Genomic DNA, 24,973 nt, shown 5'->3' with positions numbered 1-24,973 from the left:
CGCGTAACAAGGATGTCGTGCAGTCGCTGCTCCAGATGCTCGTGGACGAAGGGCATCTAACGCACACCGAGTGGGAGCCCACAGACGACGATGAGGATGTCGAGAAGAAGGTCACCAAGGGTGCGCGCACCCACGACGACGAGCAGGAGGAAGACGAGGTGCCCCAAGCCTTGACTGACGGTGGCGACGACGATGCGATGCAGGTGGACGACGAGCTCCCAGTGGTAGTAGAGGAGGAAGAAGAGGTCGACAACGGCGCGACGGTGACCCACAGCATGCTGGCTTCGCATCTTGGGTTGGCAGGCCGGCAGACGCAGTCACCCCCGCCGCTGAACCAGAGGAGCAAGCGTAGGCTGACGTCTCCGATGGTGAGTCCGAAACGGGCGCGGGAGAGCAAGCGTGCAAAGGTCGACGAGCGCGCGCACGTCTACCAGAGCGCACAGGCCATGGCCGTCGACGTCATCGGGTTCCTTGATCACTGCCTTGCGGGAGCCGAGCTGGACGAGGATACGCTGACACGGCCCTACCAGATCGCCCTGTTGCGTTTTCTCGGCATCTATCCACTGCCTGGCATGTTGGAAAACGAACCTCTCCTTGTCCAGGTTGCTGATGCCAACCTGCGCGTGCTGCACTGTGAAGCCGTCGTCATCGCCCTGTCCTTCTTACTGGAACTGGAGATACTGGAACTGCCGGGCAAGTCCATCCCGATCTTTGCGAAACCCACACCGTACCACCAGTATGTGATCTCGCAGATCCTGCGCGTATGTATAGGGATGGCCTACTTCGCCGGCACGGAACGCATCAGTAAGTCTGCTCAAAAGGGTCAAAATAGGTGATCGCGCGCTATAGCGCGCGATCACCTAAATCGTGATATTTTAGGCACTGCGCACCCTTGTGCGGGGTGCGCGCACCTGCTGGTGTCAGAAAACACGGGTTTTAGTGATCGCGCGCTATAGCGCGCGATCACCTAAAATGGCATGTTTCAACGCGTCCCACGGGTCGCAAATAGGGTGGTTTTGGTGATCGCGCGCTATAGCGCGCGATCACCTAAAACGCGTGTTTTGAGTGCCAGTCATGTACCATTTGCAGGGTGATCGCGCGCGATCACCTATTATTTGAGCACTTTGCTGACATGCATTTCAGACTTCCTCAACGAGAACGGCGGTGAGTGCGATGCATGTTTGTAGGGTGCGTGGGCGTATACTCATCATTGTACAGAGGTGACGGGCAGTTACCACTTCCCGGCCGTGTACATCATCCACAGCATGTGGCCTCCTATGTCAGCCCCGTCAAACAAGCACGTGAAATCGCGCACACCGGTGCAGGCCCGTCGAGATCTTCAGCGATACTTCGGCGAGGGCAGCAATACCCAACTGACTGTGGACGTCGCGACGTACGAGGTGAGCGAGGAGGAGATCAAAGATTTGGGGAGGGGTACAGAGACAGGGTTCTGGCGCGCCATCCTCGGCTATGCGTACCTCGCTCGCGATCGCGCATGCTTCGTGGCCGACAAGAACGTCCTCAATCTGAAACTGCCCGAGTTCCATGATGCGGTCATTGTTGGCATACTTGGTGCGTGAGTCTGGCGTCTCGTTATACTCTTCTCATACTCGCAACACAGCACGCATACGGCACGCTGCGGGAAACACTGGCGCATCTATTGTGGAGGTGATCGACATCTCGAGACTGATGACCTTGTGTCATATCTCGTACGCAGAGTCCCAGTCGTCACCGCCACCGTCTCTGGCATCTGTGTGGTCGCCACCCCCGTCACAGATCGGATCCGAGAACGCGGTAACGTTCGATGAGCGGGCGTCACTGTACGGATTCCCGGAGGAGGTTGAACATTGGGACGAACAGGACAAGCTCCCGTTCCCGAAACCGCCAGAGAAGCCTCATTGGTTGCAGCCAGGGACGGACGACTTCGGCGACTGGGCGTCGCGACAGTTACAGCACAGCAAGATCCGCCGTCTGCGCCTGCAGGACCTCCTGGAGAAGGTAGACGACCGGTCGTCGTTCATGCGCGACGGGCAGCTGTCGAAGCAATACCCGAATACCAGTCCAGTGGCGATCGACTCTCTCAAGTTTTCCATCAAACGGTACAAGCAAATTGAGAAGACGTACGCAGGTAGGTGTTTTTTGTGTCTTGCGGTACTGGACGGTGTTCTGACGAGTGCGCCGGCTTACTAGCGATGATCCAGAAGACTATCGCGCTCCAGGAGTCCGAGCGTATCACGGAGGCCCTGGCCAACGCTGGTGGAGAGCCGACTGACACCGTGGACGAGGTCGAGCGTGAACCGGAGGCGAGCCAGCCGGCCCTGAGCAAGGCGGCCGGCAAGCGTCCCGCTGCTGGCAATGTGCCGGCACCAGCTCCGGCGACGCGCAGCCTACGGAACCGCCAGCAGTCGTCCTCCCGTGCTTCGAGCACGAGCAGCAGTCGGGCCGCAACGCCTGGCTCGGTTCCCAAGTCGAAGCTGCGATCCACGTCAGCTGCGTCCAGTGGCTCGTCCGGCAGTGCCAGCACGCGCCAGAGGCTGAATACACCCCGCGCTGCCAGCGGTAGTGCGGCTCGCCCTGGTCCATCAACTCGTGCCCGCGACAGTGGCGCTCCGAAGGACGTGTTCAGCGACGTCAACACGCAAACTCGGATGTGATCGGTCAGCACAACGGGTCTCCCATCTTTGTACTACTACCTATGTCTCTCTAACCCCGCTGCTCACATACGTCTTGCCGCCGTCGACGCATCGTCTTGTATTACATATTGCACCGCTTGAATGACATGCATGATTTTATGATGATACTGGGTGCGCGCACAGGGAGAGCTGCGACGTCGCACGCAATGTGGCTTCTTCGTGCCGGCCGGTGAGTGCTATTCCTGATTGAGCAGCGGCGTGGCCGATGTGCGCGCACAGCTTTGTGCACGATTCCGTTCGAGAGCGTTCTCGCCCAGCATGCGTGCGCACACGAGGCGGGTCATGTTTCAAACGGTGAGACGTATATAGTGTGAGTCGACTACTGCTCAAGGCTGACTGCCACTATCATTCATCATGGCCTCTCGTCGTCCACCCCCTCCGTCAGCGAGCTCCCGGCGGGCAACGCCTGCGTCGTCACAGCCGCAGAGACGACGAGGGAGTGCTGCACCTTCTGCACGGGGTGCCTCGTCACGGCGCAGTGTGCGTCCCTCTGCTGGACCGTCTGAGCCCGTTGCCGTTCCATCCTCGCCGCCCATCGCCGGTCCCTCAAGGTCATTTGATTTTCCGGCATGGCCCATTGCTGGTCCATCCTGGCAGTCGGCTGGGCCTTCTCGTCCGTCGGCCGGTCCATCTCGTCCGATCGCTGGTCCGTCTCGTTTATCAGGCGGTCCATCTCGTCCATCCACTGGTCCATCTCGTCCATCTGCTGGTCCGTCACACCCGGCCACAGGATCATGCGCGAGTTCGACGGTGGCTGCTTCAAGAGCGCCGGCTGGTGCTGGACCGTTGCGGGCACCGTCACAGGCAGCGTCGCGGGCTCCATCACGGGTAGCTTCACGGGCACCGTCGCGGGTGGCATCGCGGGCACCGTCGCGGGTTGCGTCGCAGGCACCGTCACGGGTAGCGTCGCAGGCTGGAACTGACGGTGATCAGTCCGGTCCCGAGGACAGGTGCGTTTTAAATACTTCTCTTGCACCTCGGACGCCGCTAACGGTCAAGCGCAGCGATGATGATGTGGCCATCATCGTCAACCCGGTCCCTCCGGCAGACATGGATCCACACGAGGTCCTGTTGCACCTCGCGAGCACTGACGACATGAATGAGTAAGTGCAGCCTGGTCAGTCTGATGAGTTGTTGCGTACGGCTGACGGATGACTGCACACGGGCAGACGTGCGCGCGAAGAGCTGTCGTCCACGCTGGAAGGTAACACGGGCCCGTTCAGTCTGGATGCGCTTCCGGATAGCATTGCGGCGGAGGATGGCTCGGCGAGTCAGGATGATGTCAGGCAAGGTATCCGTACGCGCGAGGCCCTGAGTCAACAGATGGACGGCACGTTCCGTCCGGCGAGCTGGGAGGAGAACAAGTGGCGAGAATGCCCACGGCAGACGGTGAAGGTGTCGACGCTGCGCAAGTTCCAGGAGCACAACACACCACGGAACAGGCAGTTCGCGACGAACCTCCTGAAGAAGCGCACGGTGGTGAAGGTAGACGACGAGTACATCATCCCGAACTCTGATCCGTCGCTGTACTGGCACATTGACCATCACTTCCTCGATTTCCTGTCCTGCGTCCCCGGGAAGCAAGGGATGGCGGTGTGTCTGCCGACGGTGCCTGCGCACCACAACTACAGTGTCAAACTCGAGCTGCGCCAGGGTTACAAGATACTGCGGATGACGAAGCACGGCAAGCTCGGTTGCGACCCGTCGGGCCGGTGCGTGATGTTTGGTAAATACGGCATTGAGGAGCTGTGGGGGGTGTTCGTCCCCGTGTCCTTCTTTGACGACGAGGTTGGCGAGAGCGACAGCGAGGCGCCCCTTCCGCTGTCCGCATATGGCATCAAAAAGGGCAACACTCGTCTGTCTCCGGAGCACTTCAAAGTCTGGCAGCTCTTTGTCTGCCGTCTCCTCGAGAGCATCGGCTGGAGCGGCCTGACGATCCTCCGAAACTATCCGTTTGGCAAGTCGCAGGATCTGCGCGCGGGGTGGGACATCCAAGATATTTGTAACGTATTGTGAGTCGCGAAAACAGTCGAAATAGGTGATCGCGCGCGATCGCGCGCGATCACCTAAATTGGCCCTTTTTCAAACGACGTGCACTCACCCCTCGATCTTCTTAGCGAGCACGCCAGCATTGATTTGAACCTGAAGAACGTGCAGGAGATCGACGACATCTTCGCGGACGAGTGGTCGAAGTTCGTCGAGGAGATGCCAGCGGCGTGGAAGGCAGACAAGTTCTTCGTACATCACAAGCCCATCATCATCTCGTGCCGCTATGGGCAGAACACGCCGATCGGTGTCCAATACCAGCTCCACCACGAGGCGGGTCAGTGGGACCAGATGCGCACCTGGTCCCACTTGAAGTACGTGAGCATGGCGATCGCCTCCGAGATCCAGTAAGTACACCATTATTATTACATCCGCTGCGCACAGCTGACATGGGTGCGCGCACCCTTAGAGTACACCAGGTCGAGGAGTACGAGGTCGTGTCGAACGACGCGTTGATCAGGAAGTATGAGGCGCTGTACGAGCACTACATTCCCGGCAAGGACAACCCGCCCGTCGACCTGGACACGTTCCCCATCTTCGACGAGAACGGCATGGAGATCCCGCTCTACGACAAGAAAGGGGCCCTGGTGTCGCGCAGGCGTGTGGACGCGTACAACCTCACAGGCCCTGGCTGCGGCCTGCTCCTCGATCTCCGGCGGATCCACGAGATGTTCAGCGTGTCAAACGACGACGGAGAGGGTACGGCACGACTGCAACATGAAGAGAGACAGCGTCGCCGAGAGCGTCGTGCAGCCGCAGCCTTCGCCGATCAGGACACCGGCCCCATCTTTGACGAGGAGCAGGAGTTGGTCCAGCAGGATGATGGTGATGAGCCTGCGTCACCGTCCGGCGACACCGTTTCCGCTGCTGCTGAGCAGGATGAGCTGGATGCCGCGATGTTCAGGCTAACACCGAGCCCGGTCCTAGGCAGCATCTGGGATCCCTTGACACCGCCACCGCAGTCGTCTGACCCCGGCGACGGCAGCGACGTTGCTGCTCCGTTTGACTGGGATGGGCTTGGAGACCAGGATGATGGCGATTATAGGGGATTTTCGACCAATGTTCGGGGTCAGGGCGGGGTCAGGGCGAGGTTTTCACAAAAAACTGGACCTCTGCACATGGGGACCACCCATCTTCTTACATTTCTTACCCACACTCGCGCTACACGCGCCATTGCGGGTAAAGGACGGATGTCCGAAACGGTTACCCGCACTCGCGCTGCAGCGCGAGTGCGGGTAACCGTACATAAATTCTCGTGTTGTGGTAGTGTTTTACCCTCATCCGTGCGCCAGCACGGATGCGGGTCAGCACATTCCATGCATGCATACTGATTCAACCCGCACTGGCGCTGGCAGCGCCAACGCGGGTGTGCTATACCACATATGTGACCTGTTACCCGCACTCGCGCTGGTGACGCGAATGGGGGTAACAATGCGTACAATTATTGTACTGTCTCTACCCCCATTCGCGTCACCAGCGCGAGTGCGGGTAACAGGTCACATATGTGGTATAGCACACCCGCGTTGGCGCTGCCAGCGCCAGTGCGGGTTGAATCAGTATGCATGCATGGAATGTGCGGCTGACCCATCACCTTTCAGTTATTACTTGTGCTGATGGATGAGAGCGTCGCACGCGACCTGCGACTGGAGAACATGTTCGTGGTCAACTTTGACAACCTTCCACCTGATATGCGAACCGGAGAGTACGTTCGTGTTATGCGGCACTGTGTGATTTACTGGGCTGACCTCAATGTTCACCAGGGTGTTGTATCAGAACATCATCATCCAGCTCATCGCACGAACGCTCAGCCCCGACATCCAGCTGCCCTTGCGAGAGCACCTTGTGGTCTTTGAACCAAAAGTACGTCTCCAATTTCTTTTATCTGCCAGTGCTGCTAGCAGTCTGACCTGTGTGTGACAGGTATTTCCTGCTGTGTATCATTGGACCACCTTCCCCATATCGTGCCTGCTGGTGGAGCTCTTCGAGGACTTTAGCCAATTCCTGCGCGAGCGGAACATCATCCCGCCCACGCAAATTGAGCTGGTGGCCCTTCTGGAGCGATGCCTTGCATACGCATACACTGGCAGCGGCAAGGTCCTCATGACGTCCCTCATGGATCAGCTCCTGATCTCTCGTGGTCTCTTGTGGGACTCTTTGCCTGTCTTTCACCCTCACATATTTCACTTCGCCTTGGTCGAGTCTGGTGCAGTCCGCATCAAGGCAGAATCCTGGCCGTGTCGCGGGGCGGAACGAGAGCCGATCATGGCGTCTCTGCGTGCAGTCCAGTTGACTTGGGGATCGTCTCCTGCGGCGGTGAGTCTTCTTCTCCATGCAATTATTATCCCGCATTCGCGCACTCGGCGCGAGTGCGGGTAGACGTGTCTCTTTTGTTTGCATGATTTACCCGCACTCACGCAGAGTGCGCCAGTACGGGTAAGAGTTCCTATTTTGTTGCTCGTGTACCCGCATTTGCACTGGCTGGAGGTAGATCACCTATGTCTGCACCTATCAGTCTGCAACTCTCCTTATGATCACTGAGTATGATGGTTGTTATTGTGGAAAAATACTTACACTTACAACAGCTTGCAACTTACTTATTGTGTAAGAATTGCTACTTAGTTGACACGTGACCCATACACCTTTGACATCAATTCATTTCATTTCACAACCTTTGCCACGGATTGCCAATGCAGTTCTTCATTCACTGCTTCATGTCATCCATAGTATTACAATGCCAATGCATGCCAGACCTGGGCTTCACCACAGGTCTGGCGGTAGGCCTTTCATTCTATGCTCCATGTTACTTTTCAGGTGAAATGCCAATGCAATGCCAGCCCGTGGCGGACCACGGGCTGGCGACATTTGATTCATTCAGCAGTGCTGCCTGTTACTCTTTTGATTATTGATGTATATTTTCCCAGTGCTTACTACTTCCCATTACTGACATGTGATCTGGATTTGCTTTCCTGTTATTGACATGTCCTGATCTCCCAGTCATGATGTGTCTTGTATTTCCTGTTACTCATGCTTCCCATTTATTGCCTGTAGCTACTTAGGTATGCTCCCACTGTGTGATGCCCATTTTGTGCGGGAATCCCACCTCAGGGACACCTCAGGCAAGTATTCTGTAGGTGCAGGCGAGCAGAAGGCGCCCGAGCTGTTGCTGCCCATTTCTCCCATTACACAGGTACTGTTTCCCATAGCTGTTCTCTTCCCAGGATTCCCGTTGTCGCTGACATGCCCGTTTTGCCTGAATGTAGCCAGGAAATCCTGCCTCAGGGATGCCTTGGGCGGGATCGCGTAGGCGCCCTAAAGTGTACGTGCTGGTTATGAGTGACATTGTGACCAGTCAGCACAATGCATCTATCCGTGCTTTCTCGACAATAAGTGGCTGAGGACAATAAGTGCAGGTGCTGCCACACTCGGAGCTCAAAGCCTCGCTGAAAGGAATTACGTAATACTAGTGGCACAATGCACGGTGGCAGCAAGGCGCGTCGAGTCGCGTCGCGTCGCGTCAAGTCATGTCGCGGCAGGTCGTGTCAAATCGTGTCGTGCGTTGTGTCGTGTCATGTGACGGTGTGGCATGGCATGTCATGGCACGGTACGGTATGGCACGGCACGGCGCGTTGTGTCATGTCTCTGTTGTACCGTATTTGCCCCGACTCTCTTGATCCCCAGAGTTGGTCAGTACTACGAGTAGCTGAGTGCCCCAAGCTTCATTCTGCAATTCACAGAGCTGTTAGTACACCGTAAATAGGGCTATATATACAGCAAGTTGGTCAAGAGGACTGTGAGACCCGACCAACTCTCGGGATCAAGAGAGTTGGGGCATCGCTGGGCTCGGCGATAGCGTTTCGACGGAGGAGAAAGGCGCGCCGATTGAGCTCGATCGCACGCTGACTGCGTTGCTTGACGGAGCGTTTACCGGGTTGGTCTTCCGCCTTGTTGGAGTGGCCGAGGCCGCCGTGCTTCTGGGCACGTCGGCGGACACCTGGTCGCAAGGTCCAGTCTTGTTAACACGCCAGTAGTGCCCAATCGCACTCCCACTGTGTTGCAGGACGTAGCATCGGCGATGTACGTGATCGGTATGCTCTTGTGTGCACCGTGAGTCCGTGACCGTGTAGCACTTCGGCTGTGGGATAGGGAGAGCAGGGGCGACGCGGGTGGATGTCCCAGTTGCGAACTGGGTACCTCCGATTAACGTCCAGCCTTGCTCATTGATTCTTGCTTGAACATTGCGCTCTTGCCGCGCCTCTCCTTCGACGTTGAAGATTGAATTGTACCTGTTTGAGGTATGTCCAGTAAGCTTCTGCTCGACATGCCCGGTACTAGGACTTCAAACACTGCAATGGGCACGTCAGATTGTGCCTTCCTCATGGTACGCGGTTTGCCAGTGGGCAGCACGTCGAGCCTTGAGCTCGACGTACTTTTCACATGGGATGCGGGTATTTTCAGAGAAGTAAAGGATGTGTTGGTCATGCTCGAGGGCACGCCGAACACGTTGTGCGTTGTGACGCTGCTGGACTCGTTATCCAACTCGTCGCGCGTATCCTGTGGCCCCAAAATTTCGTTGACGGCTGGCGCAGCAATCTCGTTGTTCGCTGTACCATCCACATAGGCGTGAGAATGCGCATAGATGACAGTGCGAGGGGCCGCGACGAGACATGTGTCGCGCGCATCATAAGAGACTACCTGGAGATCACAGTAGCGTATACGTCAAGCAACTCGACGTAGTCGCTGCATGCGGTGGAACAGGGGTAAAGTGAGATGGTCCGGTAGAACTAGGAAGTTCACCGTGCGCACCGCTATGCAATATGGAGGCGTGATGGGTTGCGGCGAGCACGGGCGTGCTTGCATCTTGCGCACTCAGAGAGAAAGCAGCGTCGGGTACATCGAGCGGCGGGCTCGGCGTATCCACAGTGTGCGATGATAGAGAGATGGAATTATTTAACAGGTAGCCCGGTAGAGCTAAGAGGCCCTCCGGGCGCGCGTCTTGCGAAGTGAGAGCAGCGAGCACAATGTCCATGCTGCTGGACAGGCCCAGCACTCCATTGTTGACATCGGAGAGACACAGCGAGCTCGTTGTTCACTGTGTTGCCTTCTGATACGAGTGCTGCAGCTGGTGACGTGCGTACCGGGTGCACCGTTGTGGGGTACACTTCGGTCGGTGTACACGGTTAAATGATGCGCCAAGTACTGCGAGTTTATAGAGTACACCGGACGTGTCATTGACAACATGTACATCAAGCTGGATTCTCGACGTACCCTCTGTGCGGTGGGTCGCAGAAGAACAGGCACGTCAGACGTACAGTGATGCGCGTCCGACGTGTCGCCGTGTGTTGCAGTTTGTACAACCGTGAGGTCGTCCCGGACAGCGGGAAAGCTTTGTTCGTGGCCAGCAGAGCGCACGACGGGATTCTCGTATGTCGATACGCCTGCTGGCGCGGGCACTGGGAGCGGAGGCGGTGGTGCAGGGACGTCTCACAAGGGCGTACCTGCATTATCGAGCCTTGGTGCTCATTCTCCCTGCTCGCCCCGCGTCCCTCTTCCTCTTCTCTCTAGCTTGTCTCCTCTTCTCCTCTTCGCTTCGTGTTTCCTGCATTCCGCGTGGCCTTGTTGCTCAGTGCTGGGAGTCCTGGGCCGGACAGATTGTTGCACGTTGCCGGCGCCACATACGGCAGAGTAGAGGTCGCCAGAGTCGCTGTATAGGTTGCCAGAATCGAGATGTGAGGTGCAAGAGTCAAGACCCAGAGGATTAGGTAGGAGGCTCGCAGACGGAAGATGATGGCCTGGTGAAGACGGAGACGGCGGTCTTGAGCCACTTGCAGGGTCTTCACGCGCTGCTAGCTGAACTGACGAGTGTTCAACGTTGAGCGCTGAGTGGTGGCGGTCCAGTGCAGTGTGTTGGGAGCTAGCTCTCTGAGCGCTTACCGGCGACGCGGGCTTGTGACGCACACCTTTGGTGTTGAGCGTGTCGCCGGTCGTGTCGGGCCAGTCGTTGACCATGTCGACCTCGTCTTTCGACTTAAACAAAATATATTTGGCGTCACGGCTCATTTCTGAACGCGCGACGCATGAACTTGCGAGAGTTGACTCATTCTCGCTGGACCCGACGCAATGTCGTATCCCTATCCCTTCCCGGGCGCAGATACGAGTCAGCTCAGCACACAGCTCGTTGAATTCTGGCACAGGCGGGCGAGGACTGCGTCGTCGAGTCTAGCGCATGCACCGCTCTTGAGAGTGGTGCCGAGATTTGTCAGCTGGACATGGGAGGGCAGAGATGGTATCTCCGGAAGGCTCTGAGTAGGCCCGTCATGTCTCGGCACACGAACCATTCTTCGGAGTGTTGCATAACTCCTGCCGCTCAGCTAGACTAGACGTGCTGGACACGTTCTTGCATGCGTCCAACGTGTCAATGCGATTGCACGTAGCATCCACGATGAGCGTTGAGCTCGTCGTGCAGCACTCTTGCGTCGATGCTTGAATAGGCGGCGGCGATAGCCTGAGTACGTCCAGCATGGGCGTACTCTCATTCTTCGAGCCTTGCTACTCGCTGATCGTGTTCTCGCCGCTCCCTTCCCTCTCCATCTCCTTCGTGTTCGAATGAGAAGACGTGCTTGTCGTGCTCGATCGCACGCCGGACAGGTCGTGTATCGAGGCGGTAACTGTGCGCGATCGAATCGACCTCGAAGAGTGAGCATCCACGGTGAGTACATTGCGAGGAAGATACACAACAGATACGTCGAACGATGAGCTCGACGTGTCCGCAGTGCAATATGCAATAGCACCGGGATGAGACGTGGTGGTCGTGCCGGGATACACCCCAAACACGTCGTGCATCGTGACGACGCTGAGCTCATTAGCCAGGCCGTTGCATGATTACCATACCTCGATGAACTCACCATTCACGTGTACAATGACCGTTTCCCTCGTTGTATAACACGTTGGTGCAGTCAATTGAGTCGAGTTAGTCGACGCAGGGATGGGATGGATGGCGACGAGTACGTCACTCATATCACGATGAGGATCTACCACGGATACATCAAACGGTGAGTTTGGTGTACTCGCGGCTCGACGTAGCAGTGAATAAAGATGGGATGACCTTGTATAGCTGTGAAGCTCTCCAAGTACGTCGCTGTGCGAGGTCGGGACATTAGGGACGGCCGCGAATAAAGTATGGCATTCGTCGCACGCGTCACCGAATAGAGTCATAATGCCTATGTCGAGTGGTGGACTCGGCGTAATCGCAATACGACAGGTATGACAAAAGGATGGAAATGACCTGGTAGGTCTCTGAGGTCCTCCAGGTATGTCATCGTGCGCGAGTGTGGCTCTGGGGATATGCACTGGATGCCTGACTACCGGGGCCTCCGTAATGGCACCTCGGTTTCCTCGTTCGTGAGCATAGACTCCGTGGAGCTGTGACCCGTGCCGGGTACACTTGGGTGTACCCCAGGTGCAGCGATGGGCACGCCAGCACGTGCGTCGAGCGGTGCGGCACCTGCACGACGGTCGATCGTAGACAGGTGCAGTACGCCGGACATGCAGTAGCGCGTGTCCGTCATACTGCTGTCTGTTAAGTCGTCCCATTTCGCATGTGTGCCTTTCTCATGGCGAACAGGGTGCACAGCGAACTCCTTGTTCGCTGAAACACCTGTTTGCGTGGGCACTGACGATGGAGGCGGCGAGCGGTGTACGTCCGTTGAGGGCGTACCTTTGTTTCGCGAGCTTTCTAGCTCATTCTTCCTCTCGCCGCACCCTTGCCCCTCCTTCCCTTTCTCTTCCTCCTTGTCCCTCTCCTTCGTAATTTCTGCTGTCTATCCCTCATTCGTGGTCGTCTCCTCCTGCATGGCCTTGTCGCTCAGCGCTGAACTTGCACGTCCGTTGCGCAAGTCCCCAGTCGTGGAGCTGGTGTACGGATCGCTGGAGCCGTAGGACTTCGAGTTGATTTTGTCAGACCCGAGCCGGAGAGAACGAATGTCGAGGGTGGGAGTTCCAGGAGAGAGCCAGGAGCCTGGAGGGGAGGAATAGCGCCGGCGGCCTTGCGCCGCGTGGAAGGTCGCCAAGTGGAACTGCTAGCTGAACTGGTGGAAGTTCACTGTTCAGCTGGCGAAGTTCAAGATAAATCGTAAAAAGTCTTGTAGATCGGTAGAAAGGGCTGCACACCTCGTAGTCACTGTAGAACATCTCCGGTGAGCTCGCGGGTGTGTGCCGCGCCTCTGAACGGGCTATCGAGGGTCGCTTTGCGTGAGACGTACGAACACCGTGCATCTGTGGGTGGGTGGGCAGACAACAGCAGGCTGCCTCTGTTGGCTGACTTTCCGCATAGTTAGCATTCAGATACATTGACGGTTGCGACTTACCATGAGACACATTGGTCGGTCCACAGAATACTACCTAGGTGCGAATGGAGGTTTGAAACGATGTGCAACCTGGATAGGAGATGCCTTACCTTCATGACGGAAGAGTCGCAGCCAATAAGAAGAGTATTGTATCGTGTGGCGTTTTAGCGAGTCACCGGAGATTCCGATCTCTGCCCACATCTCTGATTCCATCCCTTGGTGTAGCCTACAGTCCGATATTAGACAGTTCAACCTTAGCGATTCAATTGCAATTAGCCTGGCTCGCACGCGATCAAGCCTGACACTCACCTAGCACCCAAATCCAGTCCTGGACTGTGCACTACATTATACTAAAATCTACGTCTGCTATTCTACATAGCAATACTCTGAGCTACACAACATCAGGATATTGCAATCGCACTAGATAGAAGTACTCACTTATCCAGTACACCGTCTCGGATGCCCGTTTCAGGCCCTGCTCCGACAAGTTGAGGTTGTCATCAAGGACCCTCATAACACGGGCTTTGACCCTAGAGGACCAGTCGGCAACCGTTATGTATTCCCCTATGTCCCCCACGTAGATATACGACATGCGGGCATGGAACTTAGGCCGATACGGGTTCAGCGGCAGGATGACGGAGAGATCACCAGGTCTAAGGGGCGGCGGGGTATTGATTTTCTCCTTACCCCAGTTAACAGGCCTCCAGACGCTGTGATTGCACTGCGTACAGGTCTGGGCACGGGCGACGAGCATAGCGATTAGATTACTCACCGTACGGATGTTCAGCGAGCTCGTGATCGGTACGAACCAAAACCCGACTATCTCGCCATTTTGGACGCAATACGACGTAACCACGGCCGGTCTTCCCTTCCGCGTTTGCGCCCGGCTGCCGTACGCCCATGCAAATCGGACTTGCGACGGTTTGATCCAGATAAGACACGCGGGGAGCGACACGCGGGTGTTCGTGGTCATTGCGGATGGTCTGGAGAGATTTGTCAGGGGCGCGACAGGAGTGCGTGTTGTAGCAAGGGTCGCGACAAAGGCCAACACAACTAGAGAGTGTTGTACTGACGAGGAGCGTGGGCCAGGATACGAGAGGCGAGCGCAAGTTGAGCGCTGGAGCGCCCGTGCGATTGGACGCGACCCGCTAGCGCCCACACGATTTGCGTGCGATCGAGTGCGATCGAGGAGCGCCCGTGCGTTCGGCTGCAACTCAACGGTTCGTCAGCTCGTTTGGCTGCCTGACAGGTAGTCTATGTACTGGGACGCAATGCAAACTCAATACATACATGGGCTCGGTCACCAGTTATGGCGCGATTGATTACTGTCCAGCTCGGACTCGTAGCGAGGTCCTAGTTAAGTGGACGCGAGTGGAATAAACAGGATGTGAGGTAGAGATAGAATGTGTGTGGGGCGCAGCCCAGCTCAAAACGTGTGCCCTGACCTGTGGGGTAACGGGTGAGCTGCGGTACCCACATGGAAGGCGACTACGGCGCGTTGCTGCAAAGCTGTTACCCCCATATCGAAGACGATGTACCACGCCGCTGATGCTTGGCCTTAATTCTTTCTAGCGCGGTGGAGGCATTGCATAGCAGATAACCTCGTTGTGCACCGGCGCATTCTAAAGATACAGCACCATAATTATCGCGTGCTTGCGCAGGTAAAACCTGAAGCTTTCCCCGCTCTAGAGCCTGATCTGTTGACGCAGGACGGTGACGCGGACACATGACTCTGTGGAAGGCGCAAGAGCGCGCGAGTAGAGTAATTGCACCTCAGTCGAGTACCAAGAGGACTACGACTGAATATGTACTCGTTAACACGATCGAACTTACTGTGTGGAAAGGCACACCCCGGAGTAGGTACTCTAAGGTGGCTTCAATGCATGTCAGGTCACTCTGAGCTGTTCATTGACTGTAACTAGTTCTCCGGCGACACCCTCTATTCCTTGGATAGCTCAGGCTGTCTGAGCGCCAGTTCATCAATCTTATCTGGTATTCCTTTGTTGCTTCTAGCCTAGTACTCGAGCTCGCAAAGGCTCTACTATCTGACCTACCATATAAATCTTCGACACAAGCCAGGATTTTGACGGCTGTGGTCCTGGCGATCGCCCTGGTCAACAACAGACCGCTCCACCACCGCCGCAGTCTACCCCTGTCCCCAAAAATCCAGCCCAGGCGTTCTGCTGAGCACTTGAGGCTCTCTGTCGACATGCCAAACAGCTCTCAAACAACCAAGCACAACTGGACAACGCGTTTTTCGCGATGACCGAGCGCGTCGAAGATCTCACCGTCGTGGCCACGTCACCTCAGGCTCTCAACGTCACCGTGTCCTTTCAGGGCAACGGGAGCAGCGGGGGATCTGGTCCTAATGTCAACAAGCGTGCCCCGCGCATGTTCTCAGGTAATTCTGACCAAGTCCCTTCTTTTCTGCGCGAACTCCGTGCGACATTCGAACTGTAGAACATGTCCCAGCGGGTTTGCAGGGCATCTCAAGCCCCGCTGTGGCGGCTGTGGCGCAATCGCCCCGGACGTCTCTAGGTCGCGTGCGGCGGCGTCGTCGCGCCCCATTACTTACTTACACTGTACAGCGCGAATAAAGGACCTGCGCATCGACTGACGATCATACGGCTGTTTTCGAAGCATGCGTCACAGCACTCACAGACGTCGAGCCTCCCCGTTGTTCATTGAGAACTGGCATGTCCCGCGCATCCGAGTCTCAGGCGCAGGCGGACACTTCAGAGAAATTAGGAACGAAAGACTCTGATTCGGTGCTGCCGGCCTTGACAGTCACTAGCAGGTCCTCACCGGTGAGTGTCAACGCGAACTGTACAGTTACATGACTCGGACTCATGCATGCTACACCTACAGATAAATTCCTCACCTAATAGACCGCTGCCTGCGGGACGCGACGGCTTGTTGCGCGGAAGCGCGGGCTTTACGGTAAGAAATGCCACCCAATTGTGATTGTGCGCCAACACTGACACGGTCCCACAATGTCTGTTCCAGCTTGATGACGAAGATGACGTGGACGTGGACGAACATGTCCGCTTGCTGCGTTGCGCTGCTGACATTGTTAAAGAGCAATGCGACGTCGGTGCAAAACACCGCTTCATTCAAAATGGCCTTCAAGTTAGCGGTGGGCGCGAGACATCGAGAAGCACGAGCGCAGGTGAACCATACCCATTACAATTACCCACAAACGCGGCCAGGCGGCTCCTTCGAACGTTATCCTTAGGTTACAAGTGCATCGCACACCGCTGACTCAAAAGCAGCAGTAATACTAGCCTGAGCATGCTTGTTGGTATGTTGTGCTTATTCTCTTACCTCTTGACTGTAGCGCGACACCAAGAATTATATTGCATACTAATGAGTCACAATATCTCTGACGTACACGAGAAATCATTATAAGCAGGACTTCTATTCGCGCTGTAATGGGGTGCCACGCGACTTTGATAGAGACGTCCGGCGTGATCGTGACACAGCAGGTTTTGAAATGCCCTGCAAACCCGCTGGGACATTGACCCCAAGGTCAGAATGTTGCGCTTATTCTGTCCATGTATCTCAAGGATGGTTCATTCCTCTACTGGTACAACGACGTCAAGCGCGCGCAACCTGAGTTGCTGCGCGACAGGTCGCGTTTCAAAGACGCGTTTTGAAAAAGCGCTTCGAGGACAGTAACCAGGTTGATAAGGCCTGTCCCAGCTTTGCTTCCCGCTTCAAGGAGCTTCTACCCTTTGTCGACATGTCTGACTACATGCAGATCGCGATGTTCGATCAGGGTCTCAAGCCCACTGTTAAGCAGACCCTGATTACTGTGTCCCGTCCGGATACACTCGAGGCGTGGACCAAGATTGTGATTGATGCTGACAACAAGATCCATGGGAGCATGACAAGAGGGTTTCTTACTGGTAAGCACTCGCTTTCACTGCAAAGCAGCATGAATTCTCGTTGTCGGCACGGCCAACGTCATCCGCTCCGGCGCCCGTCATGTCCGCAAGCACACCGTCAAACAATGACGTTGTTCCGATGGAGATCGACGCCATTTGACGCGGTCCCGGGCCGCTGACCCCAGTAGAGAAGGGGTATCGCCGCAAAAATGATTTCTTCTTCTACTTACTGCGTCGAGGGAAAGCACACCGTCTTCGATTGTCTTAATATGGCGGAGAACGCCAAGAAGAAGGCTAAGGGTGCTCCCTCTTCGAGAAAAGCCTAGCCGGAGATCTTTCGCCTGTCCCGGGGCTTCCGGGATCTTCAGGGACTCAGGCTCCCGTCGCGGGGACCTACGCACGTCCGTTCAGTAAACGGGGTGTGGATACCCAAGCCTGCTAGCTCACTTTGTTTCCAACTCTCTTCGCACGTTTACCCTAACCCGTGGTCTTCGGACTACTCTCTCCTTTCCCGATCGCAAGCCTGTCCGCACGGACGTGCTCGTGGATAGCGGCGCGACGGGCTCTTGCATTTCTCTCGACTTCGCGAGCCGCCATGCTCTCCCGCGTCGTCCCAAAGACGTGCCGATACATACCGATTACGGCGGTAAACAATCGACCGATCGCGTCTGGCCTGATCACCGACGATGTGGTAACGTCATTGTCTGTTCAAAAGCATTATGAAGACGTTTCTCTTGGCCTCGTTTCTGTCCCGTTTTCTGTCATTCTCGGTCTCGACTGGCTGCAACGCCACAACCCCGCCATTCATTGGGCCCGGCAGCGACTCGATTTGTCGTGCTGTGGCACCAACCCATTCTCCAAGAATCAGGAAGAGCACGACCGACATGTCCGGGTGGTTCTCGAGCGCCTCGAGGGCGCCGGCCTCTTCGCTAATGCGAAGAAGTGCGAGTTCGACCGGTCTGAAGTCGAATATCTTGGCTCGTATGGCACCATGATGGGCCCCAGCAAGCTCTCGACGACCGCGGACTGGCCCGCTCCACAATCGGTCAAGGATGTCTAGTCCTTCCTTGAATTAACCAACCTCTACCGACGCTTTATCGACTACTACGCTGACACGGTCCTCCCGCTCAACGCGCTCACGCGCAAGGACCGTAATGCAAGTCGTTTGTGCTCACGCCAGAGGCCGCTGACGCCTTTGAACGGCTGAAGCGTGTCTTCACCTCGGCTCCCGTTCTCCGTCACTACGATCCGTCTCTCTCGTGCACCTTGGCTACTGACGCTTCCGACTTTGCTATGCCAGTCAGATATCCTGCACCAGCCAGACGCTCGAGGGTTCCTAAATGCAGTGGCGTGCTTCTCTCGCAAGTTCTCTCTGGCGGAGATCAATTAGGACGTGCACGACAAAGAACTTCTTGCCGTCGTCGCGTCGTTCCGAGACGTGCGCGCGTGACTCGAAGGCACCGCTGAGCCGGTCGTCGTCTTCTCCGACCACATAAATTTGGTATATATCATGTCTCCTCGCATTTTGAACCGCCGACAGGCGCGTTGGTGTATGTTTCTGTCGGAATTTGACTTCCACCTGGATTGCGCGCCTGGGATCAAAAATCCTGTGGATGCTCCTTCGCGACGTCCCGATTTCGTGCCTCGAGAGGGGGATGACGTCCTCCGCCTCCAAAAAAAGGTTCTACACCCTATGCACAGAGAACGTCTCGTTCCAGACGAGGCATCGGCATTGAACGCTTCACGTAGTCCACAGCAAGTCTCGCCGCTGACGACGCTCGCTCTCGACAACTCAGAGCAGCTCGGTCGGTACCAAGCCACGATCCGCAACAACACCGAGTGGCGCGAAGCGATCTCTCGTGGCCACACGGACTTCGCGCTGGAAGGCAATCTCGTTTTCCACAATGGTCCCCTGTTCATTCCTTCACCTATGCGTGCTGACATCCTTTATTCTCGTCATGACTCGATCGATTTAGGCAATCCCGGACGAGCGCTGGCATTTGCTCGGCGCTTGTGTCCAGGCATGCAGACGTACGTTCGCCGCTAAATTCAGGTGTGCGATGTCTGTAGCCGTGTCAAGACGCCACATCACAAGCCGTATGGCTCACTCCTCCCTTTGGAGATCCCAGACAGGCTGTGGAAGTCCATCTCTATGGATCTCATTGTGAAGCTCCTGCACTCTCACGGCTACGCCCCGATTTGGGTCATCTGCGACCGCTCTACCCATGTCGCGCACTTTGTCCCGTGCAACGAGACATTAGACACGCCGGGTTTGGCTTGGTTCTTCTTCAAGAGCAGCTTCCGTTACCCCGAGACAATCGTCTCCGTTTCATATCGCATGTTTGGAAAGAACTCACCACTCTTTTGAAGATTGATCACAGGACGTCAACAGCATATCACCCGCAAACGGACGGACTGACCAAGCATACCAAACAGACGCTCGAGATGTACCTCCGCACGTACACGTCGTATCAACAAGACGACTGGGTCGATTACCTGCCACTCGCCAATTTAGTGTTCAATAACAACGTGGACGCGTCCACCAACCAGTCACCCTTCTTCGCCAACTACTGCTTCCACCCTTCCTTCGAACCTCAGCTCTCGGATCGCACCACTGCCCCCGCCGCCACCGACCTCGCTCAGCGCTTGGAGTGTCTCCACGACGAGCTCCGTGCCGAGTTGAAGGAGGCTCAAGACCTCCAAGCTCGCGCATACAACGCGCACGTCCTCAACAGCCCGACGTACAAGCCGGACCAGCTCGTCTGGTTACTGCGTCGTCACATCAAGTCCACTCAGCCGTCAGAAAAGCTCGACCATTGCCGTCTCGGCTCCTTCCCTGTTGATCACGCCTCAGCATACCAATTTTGTCTTCCTTCCTACATTTCTCGCCTTCACACCATCTTTCATGTTTCCCTTCTCGAACGCTACTATGACCCATCCGACTTCCACCCTCACGCCGACCCCGATCTTCTCGTTCTCGACAGTTCAAGCCTCGATCCCTCCCCTGACATCTCCGACATCCTCGACTCTCGCAAGCTCGGTCAGCGTTACGAGTACCTCATGCGCTGGAAGGGTCTCTCCCCCGAGGAAGACTCATGAATTCCACTTACCCGCATTCCCACCACGTCCAGCGAGCTCCTCGAACGCTTCCATCATAGTCACCCTCGCGCCATTCACCCTCACCGACTCATCCTCGATAAAACCGCATCCATTCCTGCTGCTACTGATATAACCTGCTCCACAGGCCCCGTGCGCGTCCGCCCTCGAATCCGTCTCCGTGCCCACCTCAAAACGTCCGTGCCCGCGCCCGTTCCCGTTCCCGTCCTGCCCGCTGCCTCCGTTGCCGTTACCTCTGCTTCTCCCTCTGTGCCTGCCGCTGCCCCACTGTGAGAACAAGCGGAACGGGGACAACGCGAGCGCGAGTGTCACGGGCGCGGACGATGCCCGAAGGGCAATCGCTGGGCAATCGCATGAGGTAGATACACGAATTTTCCCTCATTATATACCCTCCCCCTATCTCCTCTCGGCGAGGTACTATCGCGGCCGAGCTTGCGAGCTCGTCCCTGACCATGTGTTCCAACACCCACGTCCTCCGAGTCCGCCCCCTGCGCCCTCCGAGGATCCCCGTGGTTGTCATGTGCCGCCCACACAGACCACGACCAGTTCCGGCCGTGTCTTGAGACCGCCGCAACGGCTCAACCTCTGAAGGTCGCGTCACGGCTTCCCCTTGAAGAGAAGGTGGTGTAACGGCCACACAGTTACACATGATCACTTACCGGTGCGATACAATGCACCACGGTCTTGTAGAGCACGTTAGCATGCGCATTACCGTTACCCGCTAGTCCGTGGATGAAGGTCCCGCGCCACACGCCTCAGCCACCTCACGTCTCGCGGCCGTCGCCTTCACGCAACGCTCATACCTCGCTCAAAACTCATCGCATGGCCTTGGCGACCTCATTTTCGGTATCTACGCGTCAAATTCAACTCAGGCACGGTGTCAGAAACGCTCAATTGACAGGCAGCTGCGCGCAAGACCTCATGAGAGTCCGGACGAGTCGGCGAACACCCGCACGTAGCGTGAACGTGTGAGTGCCATAGTATATACATCACGAGCCAGGAGACCAGGGGAGGCTGTAGAGTGACTGAATTATGGTATGTCTCAGACACGAAGAGCTCAGGCTCAGGAGTTAAGACCATTGTAGTCGGTTCATCACTCGGGGGCACCATACAGTGTACATACTGTGCAATTGTCAATTGTCATGAATTTGGGCTCCAGGCCTTGGTACTGGTGCATTGGCAGACCATTTATCCACTCATGAAATATTGCGTACAGTGTAGAATACCATTTGGTTTTTAGATGTAACATGTCAATGCCTACGTGAGATTATACCCAACAGTCATGAACACCATTATATCGGCTCAGATGGACCTCCTACGAGTAGGCGTCGGACGTAGTATTTATATGAACAGTCGTACATGTATTGAAGATCGAATATAGTGTGCGACGTAACTTATAATGTGGCGAACCAGCCCGGGACTGCTCGCGCGAGTACAGAAGGACGAAAGGACAACAGCACTAGCATTGAAGACTCACTATACAACCAGCTTCAACCCTGGCTAAATCAATCACTTATAGCACCCTCCCTCTAGCCTCCCGACACACGATGTGTGACACGCACACGCCGTTTACGCTACATGCGGGTGTTCGCCGACTCGTCCGGACTCTCGTGAGGTCTTGCGCGCAGCTGCCTGTCAATTGAGCGTTTCTGACACCGTGCCTGAGTTGAATTTGACGCGTAGATACCGAAAATGAGGTCGCCAAGGCCATACGATGAGTTTTGATCGAGGTATGAGCGTTGCGTGAAGGCGACGGCCGCGAGACGCGAGGTGGCTGAGGCGTGTGGCGCGGGACCTTCATCCACGGACTAGCGGGTAACGGTAGCGCATGGTTTCTTGTACAGCGCAATACGATGCGCCACGGACTTCGTAGCCACAACATTCCCGGTTTCCTGTTTTGGCATGTATCCTGGTTCCTGTCAGGGTCGCTCTGAGTCGTTCATCGACTGTACCTGGTTCTCCGGCGACACCCACGATTCCTTTGATAGCTCACTCGCCCCATTGTACGTCTCTCGTCTTGCCAACACCAGTGTTCGGGCTCGCGTCCTCGTCTCTCGCTCTCTCGCTCGTCCGTCCGCTTGATCTCGCCCTCGCTTCGACACTCGACCCGGCCGGTATCTGGCACGCCCGTCACCTGGCACGCCCGTCACCTGGCACGCCCGTCACAGGGCTTGCTCAAAGGTGACTGTGATCCTTGGGCTCAATTCGGGGCCTTAACTTCTCATGTATAGCTTTTTTGCCTCACTTTCGGTAAGGCAAAGGTACTTTTGAAGTACTCCTGATTGCCTGTAGCGTAATCACAATGTTCCATGGATTTTGCGCTCTTTAGGAATGGCTTCGAAGGGCCAAATCTCCATTTTGTGTAGTATATTCACTATGTCGCACCCCGCAGTCAGAGTATTCAAAGACTCTCAGGAATGCAATTCATGAGAACATTCTCCATCTCTTTGGCGAGCCCAGGATGGGCATATGCATCGTGTGGATGCTCCGCTACTAATGCTTCAGATCCACGAGATCGCGTCAGCGCGCGTGCTAGATGCAACTCGACGTGTTCTTACTCTCCCTGGCGGGTATATCAAGACTCTCATGCCCGAACTACAGAGGACACCTTCTCGCCGTACTCCTGCACTCGGGAGGCCCGGGGCTACGAGGAGCCCTAAAGCCCGACGCCGTCGCAAGCTGCCCTCAAAGAGAAGTACACAAGGCACTCGGCGATGACGGGCGAAGTATGCAACAGCGAGAGTCAAGGGTGACATCAAGAGCACATTCAGCTTGACTTTTGAACCGGATGACTGGCAGGCTGAGCTGATCTCTCCGGTGCTACGTGGTTACGACAATAATTCCTGGGCTAGTATCAGCTACGGGAGAACTCTCGTCTCCCAGGCTCTAGCAACACTGGGAGATGACAGAAATGTAGGCTTGCGACCAGCGTTTCGAACTCCGATGAGCGTTCGAAGAACGGCTGGTACAACTGGGCGCGCGCTTAGGGGGTCCCAGATTTGGTACCCCGTGTGACAGCCAAACGCATATCGATACAGTAATGTACCGGTCCTTGAAACGCTACGGGTCCTTGAAAAAAATCGACTTCACTCATTTTCACTGAACCTCTGAGGCCCCAAAAAATCATGATAAATAAAATGACACTTTATTACATCTCCTAGATATTCAGTTCAATGGTACGAGCACAGAAGCCCATACAGTGTGTCGAGAAACCCGAAACTCGTGTTTCACGACATTCTGTTGCCCGATATGGTAAGCGGCGCTTATATCAACCAGACGTTGTACGAAATCCCTTGCACTGGCGATTGTGAGCTATCACCAGGAAGTTCAGAGCAATCACTATACATTCCTTCGTCTTCACTGGCCCGACTGAGCAGTATTATTTGCGATGAATATGACTGCATAGCTGCCGAAGCATTGACATGCACTCACAAAAGTTGCCATTTTAGGCAGGTGTTTCAAGGACTGGTCCCGCCACCGATAAGAGAATTTTGAACTGATCTCCGTGCTGTCACAGAGCCTCTGCATGGATAAGAATGTAGAATAATTTATATACTCATACAGAGTGATACAAAACGTATATGTGGTCCGATCTTGGGTATGACACGTTCAACGGATGTGGTGGGCCGAGAAAGATTTGAGTGTTTCAAGGACCGGTACATTACTGTAGACGTTTCGTCTTCGGCGAAGGTGATGTCTCCGGCCGAGGTGCCGGGGTGCCGCGCCACAACGGCTACCGCGAGACGGGGGTCCAGAGTCGTCCAGCTAGTCTCGGAACCAGCCGTTCGGAGGTGAGCGGAGATCGAAAAACACAGACAAGAAACACCTCCAGAACGTCTGGTCGTCCTCGTATGTAGAGACGGGGGGGTCTCACTCGACCCCGTGACCAGACGCGTCGCGCGAGAGGCCGCAGAGGCGCATACATGCAGTGCGATGCCTACGCGTCGTTTTACTTACCGTGCACAGCGTACACTTCCTGCCCTGTTATTCTGCTTAGAATTTATTTCTACTGCTCCATGTCATCATCTCGTGCTCAGAATGAAGATCCCGCGGTGTTTCGTACAGTACTACAGCGCTGTTCAGGAAAAGCGAAACACCATGAAAAACCCGAACTCTGTATGTTGCGCATGAGCTGACTGAGCTGCACTCACACATTTCATCTAGACTGTGCTTATGATGATCACAATGATATGCTACTCACGCTCGCACCCCGCGCCAGTCCCTGCGATAACTATGCAGTCTAACCCGAGTTTCGTCGCTTCTGTGACGTCGACCTGCCAGTCATACGGAGTCATCCCATCTGCATTCGCCTCGATGAACTTCTCACGGATATATTGGCGTGCCGCCTCGGAGTCGTAGCCGCGAGATTTGTGGGCGGCGGCGCGAGTGATGGCGAGCACCTCGGTGAAGGCCTGCGTGATTCCTCGAACGTGAAGCCGCGGAGGTGTCGCCGTTGTGAGCTTGGTCGTTTTAGGAGGCATCGCCGTTGTAGGCTTGGTCGTTTTAGGAGGCATGGTAGATGAAGGACGGAGGGTACGGATGATGCGACGTATCTGAGCAAGCAGCGTCGCTGCGTGCATGCACCGTGCGCCTCTCGCGCGGCGCGTTTCGTCACGGGATCGAGTGAGACCCCCCCTCTCTACGAGAACGACCAGACGTTCGAGAGGCACTTCTGGTTTTTCTTTTTCGATCTCCGCTGACGTGTGCACGTGCCTCTAGAACGGCTGGTTCCGAGACTACGTCCAGCCACCTACCACCGATCCCCGAGGGATCTCCGGGTGGCTGTTGTGGCGCGGCAGCCCCGGCACCTCGGCCGGAGACATCACTTCGGAGGAGGCGAAACGTCTATCGTTATGCGTTTGGCTGGAATCGGGACTTAGAGAAATCG

The 24,973-nt window shown here is 55.9% G+C and overlaps 5 protein-coding genes across 5 annotated transcripts; 2 read left to right on the top strand and 3 right to left on the bottom strand.

The window, feature by feature from the left end:
- Nucleotides 1-1,265: 1,265 nt before the first annotated feature.
- Nucleotides 1,266-2,654, top strand: B0H18DRAFT_960252 (uncharacterized protein; the record flags this gene model as incomplete). Its single annotated transcript, XM_048042935.1, has 3 exons — nucleotides 1,266-1,572; nucleotides 1,622-2,128; nucleotides 2,191-2,654. 3 exons carry the CDS (start codon nucleotides 1,266-1,268, stop codon nucleotides 2,652-2,654), a joined length of 1,278 nt encoding a protein of 425 aa, XP_047886091.1.
- A 391-nt stretch (nucleotides 2,655-3,045) lies between these two features.
- B0H18DRAFT_1126137 (uncharacterized protein) lies at nucleotides 3,046-3,715 on the bottom strand (the record flags this gene model as incomplete). Its single annotated transcript, XM_048035127.1, has 2 exons — nucleotides 3,046-3,612; nucleotides 3,659-3,715. 2 exons carry the CDS (start codon nucleotides 3,713-3,715, stop codon nucleotides 3,046-3,048), a joined length of 624 nt encoding a protein of 207 aa, XP_047886090.1.
- Nucleotides 3,716-3,743: 28 nt separating this feature from the next.
- On the top strand, nucleotides 3,744-7,115 carry B0H18DRAFT_1126136 (uncharacterized protein; the record flags this gene model as incomplete). The annotated part of the gene is made up of 7 exons (XM_048035126.1): nucleotides 3,744-3,796; nucleotides 3,863-4,705; nucleotides 4,811-5,086; nucleotides 5,149-5,818; nucleotides 6,338-6,441; nucleotides 6,500-6,599; nucleotides 6,660-7,115. The coding sequence occupies 7 exons, from the start codon at nucleotides 3,744-3,746 to the stop codon at nucleotides 7,113-7,115; spliced, it is 2,502 nt and encodes an 833-aa protein (XP_047886089.1).
- A 4,982-nt stretch (nucleotides 7,116-12,097) lies between these two features.
- Nucleotides 12,098-14,054, bottom strand: B0H18DRAFT_1126135 (uncharacterized protein; the record flags this gene model as incomplete). The annotated part of the gene is made up of 5 exons (XM_048035125.1): nucleotides 12,098-12,552; nucleotides 12,619-12,814; nucleotides 12,906-12,967; nucleotides 13,520-13,802; nucleotides 13,854-14,054. The coding sequence occupies 5 exons, from the start codon at nucleotides 14,052-14,054 to the stop codon at nucleotides 12,098-12,100; spliced, it is 1,197 nt and encodes a 398-aa protein (XP_047886088.1).
- A 10,239-nt stretch (nucleotides 14,055-24,293) lies between these two features.
- On the bottom strand, nucleotides 24,294-24,464 carry B0H18DRAFT_848984 (uncharacterized protein; the record flags this gene model as incomplete). The annotated part of the gene is made up of 1 exon (XM_048039583.1): nucleotides 24,294-24,464. A coding segment is annotated over one exon (171 nt), but the record flags the coding sequence as incomplete, so codon positions are not given.
- Nucleotides 24,465-24,973: the final 509 nt, after the last annotated feature.

Source organism: Fomitopsis serialis, assembly GCF_022376445.1.
Source record: "Fomitopsis serialis strain Sig1Antser10 chromosome Unknown B0H18scaffold_183, whole genome shotgun sequence".
NCBI classification, from domain to species: domain Eukaryota; kingdom Fungi; phylum Basidiomycota; class Agaricomycetes; order Polyporales; family Fomitopsidaceae; genus Fomitopsis; species Fomitopsis serialis.
The sequence above is the reverse complement of the archived record's forward strand: the minus strand, read 5'-3'. Positions and strand labels throughout refer to the sequence as shown.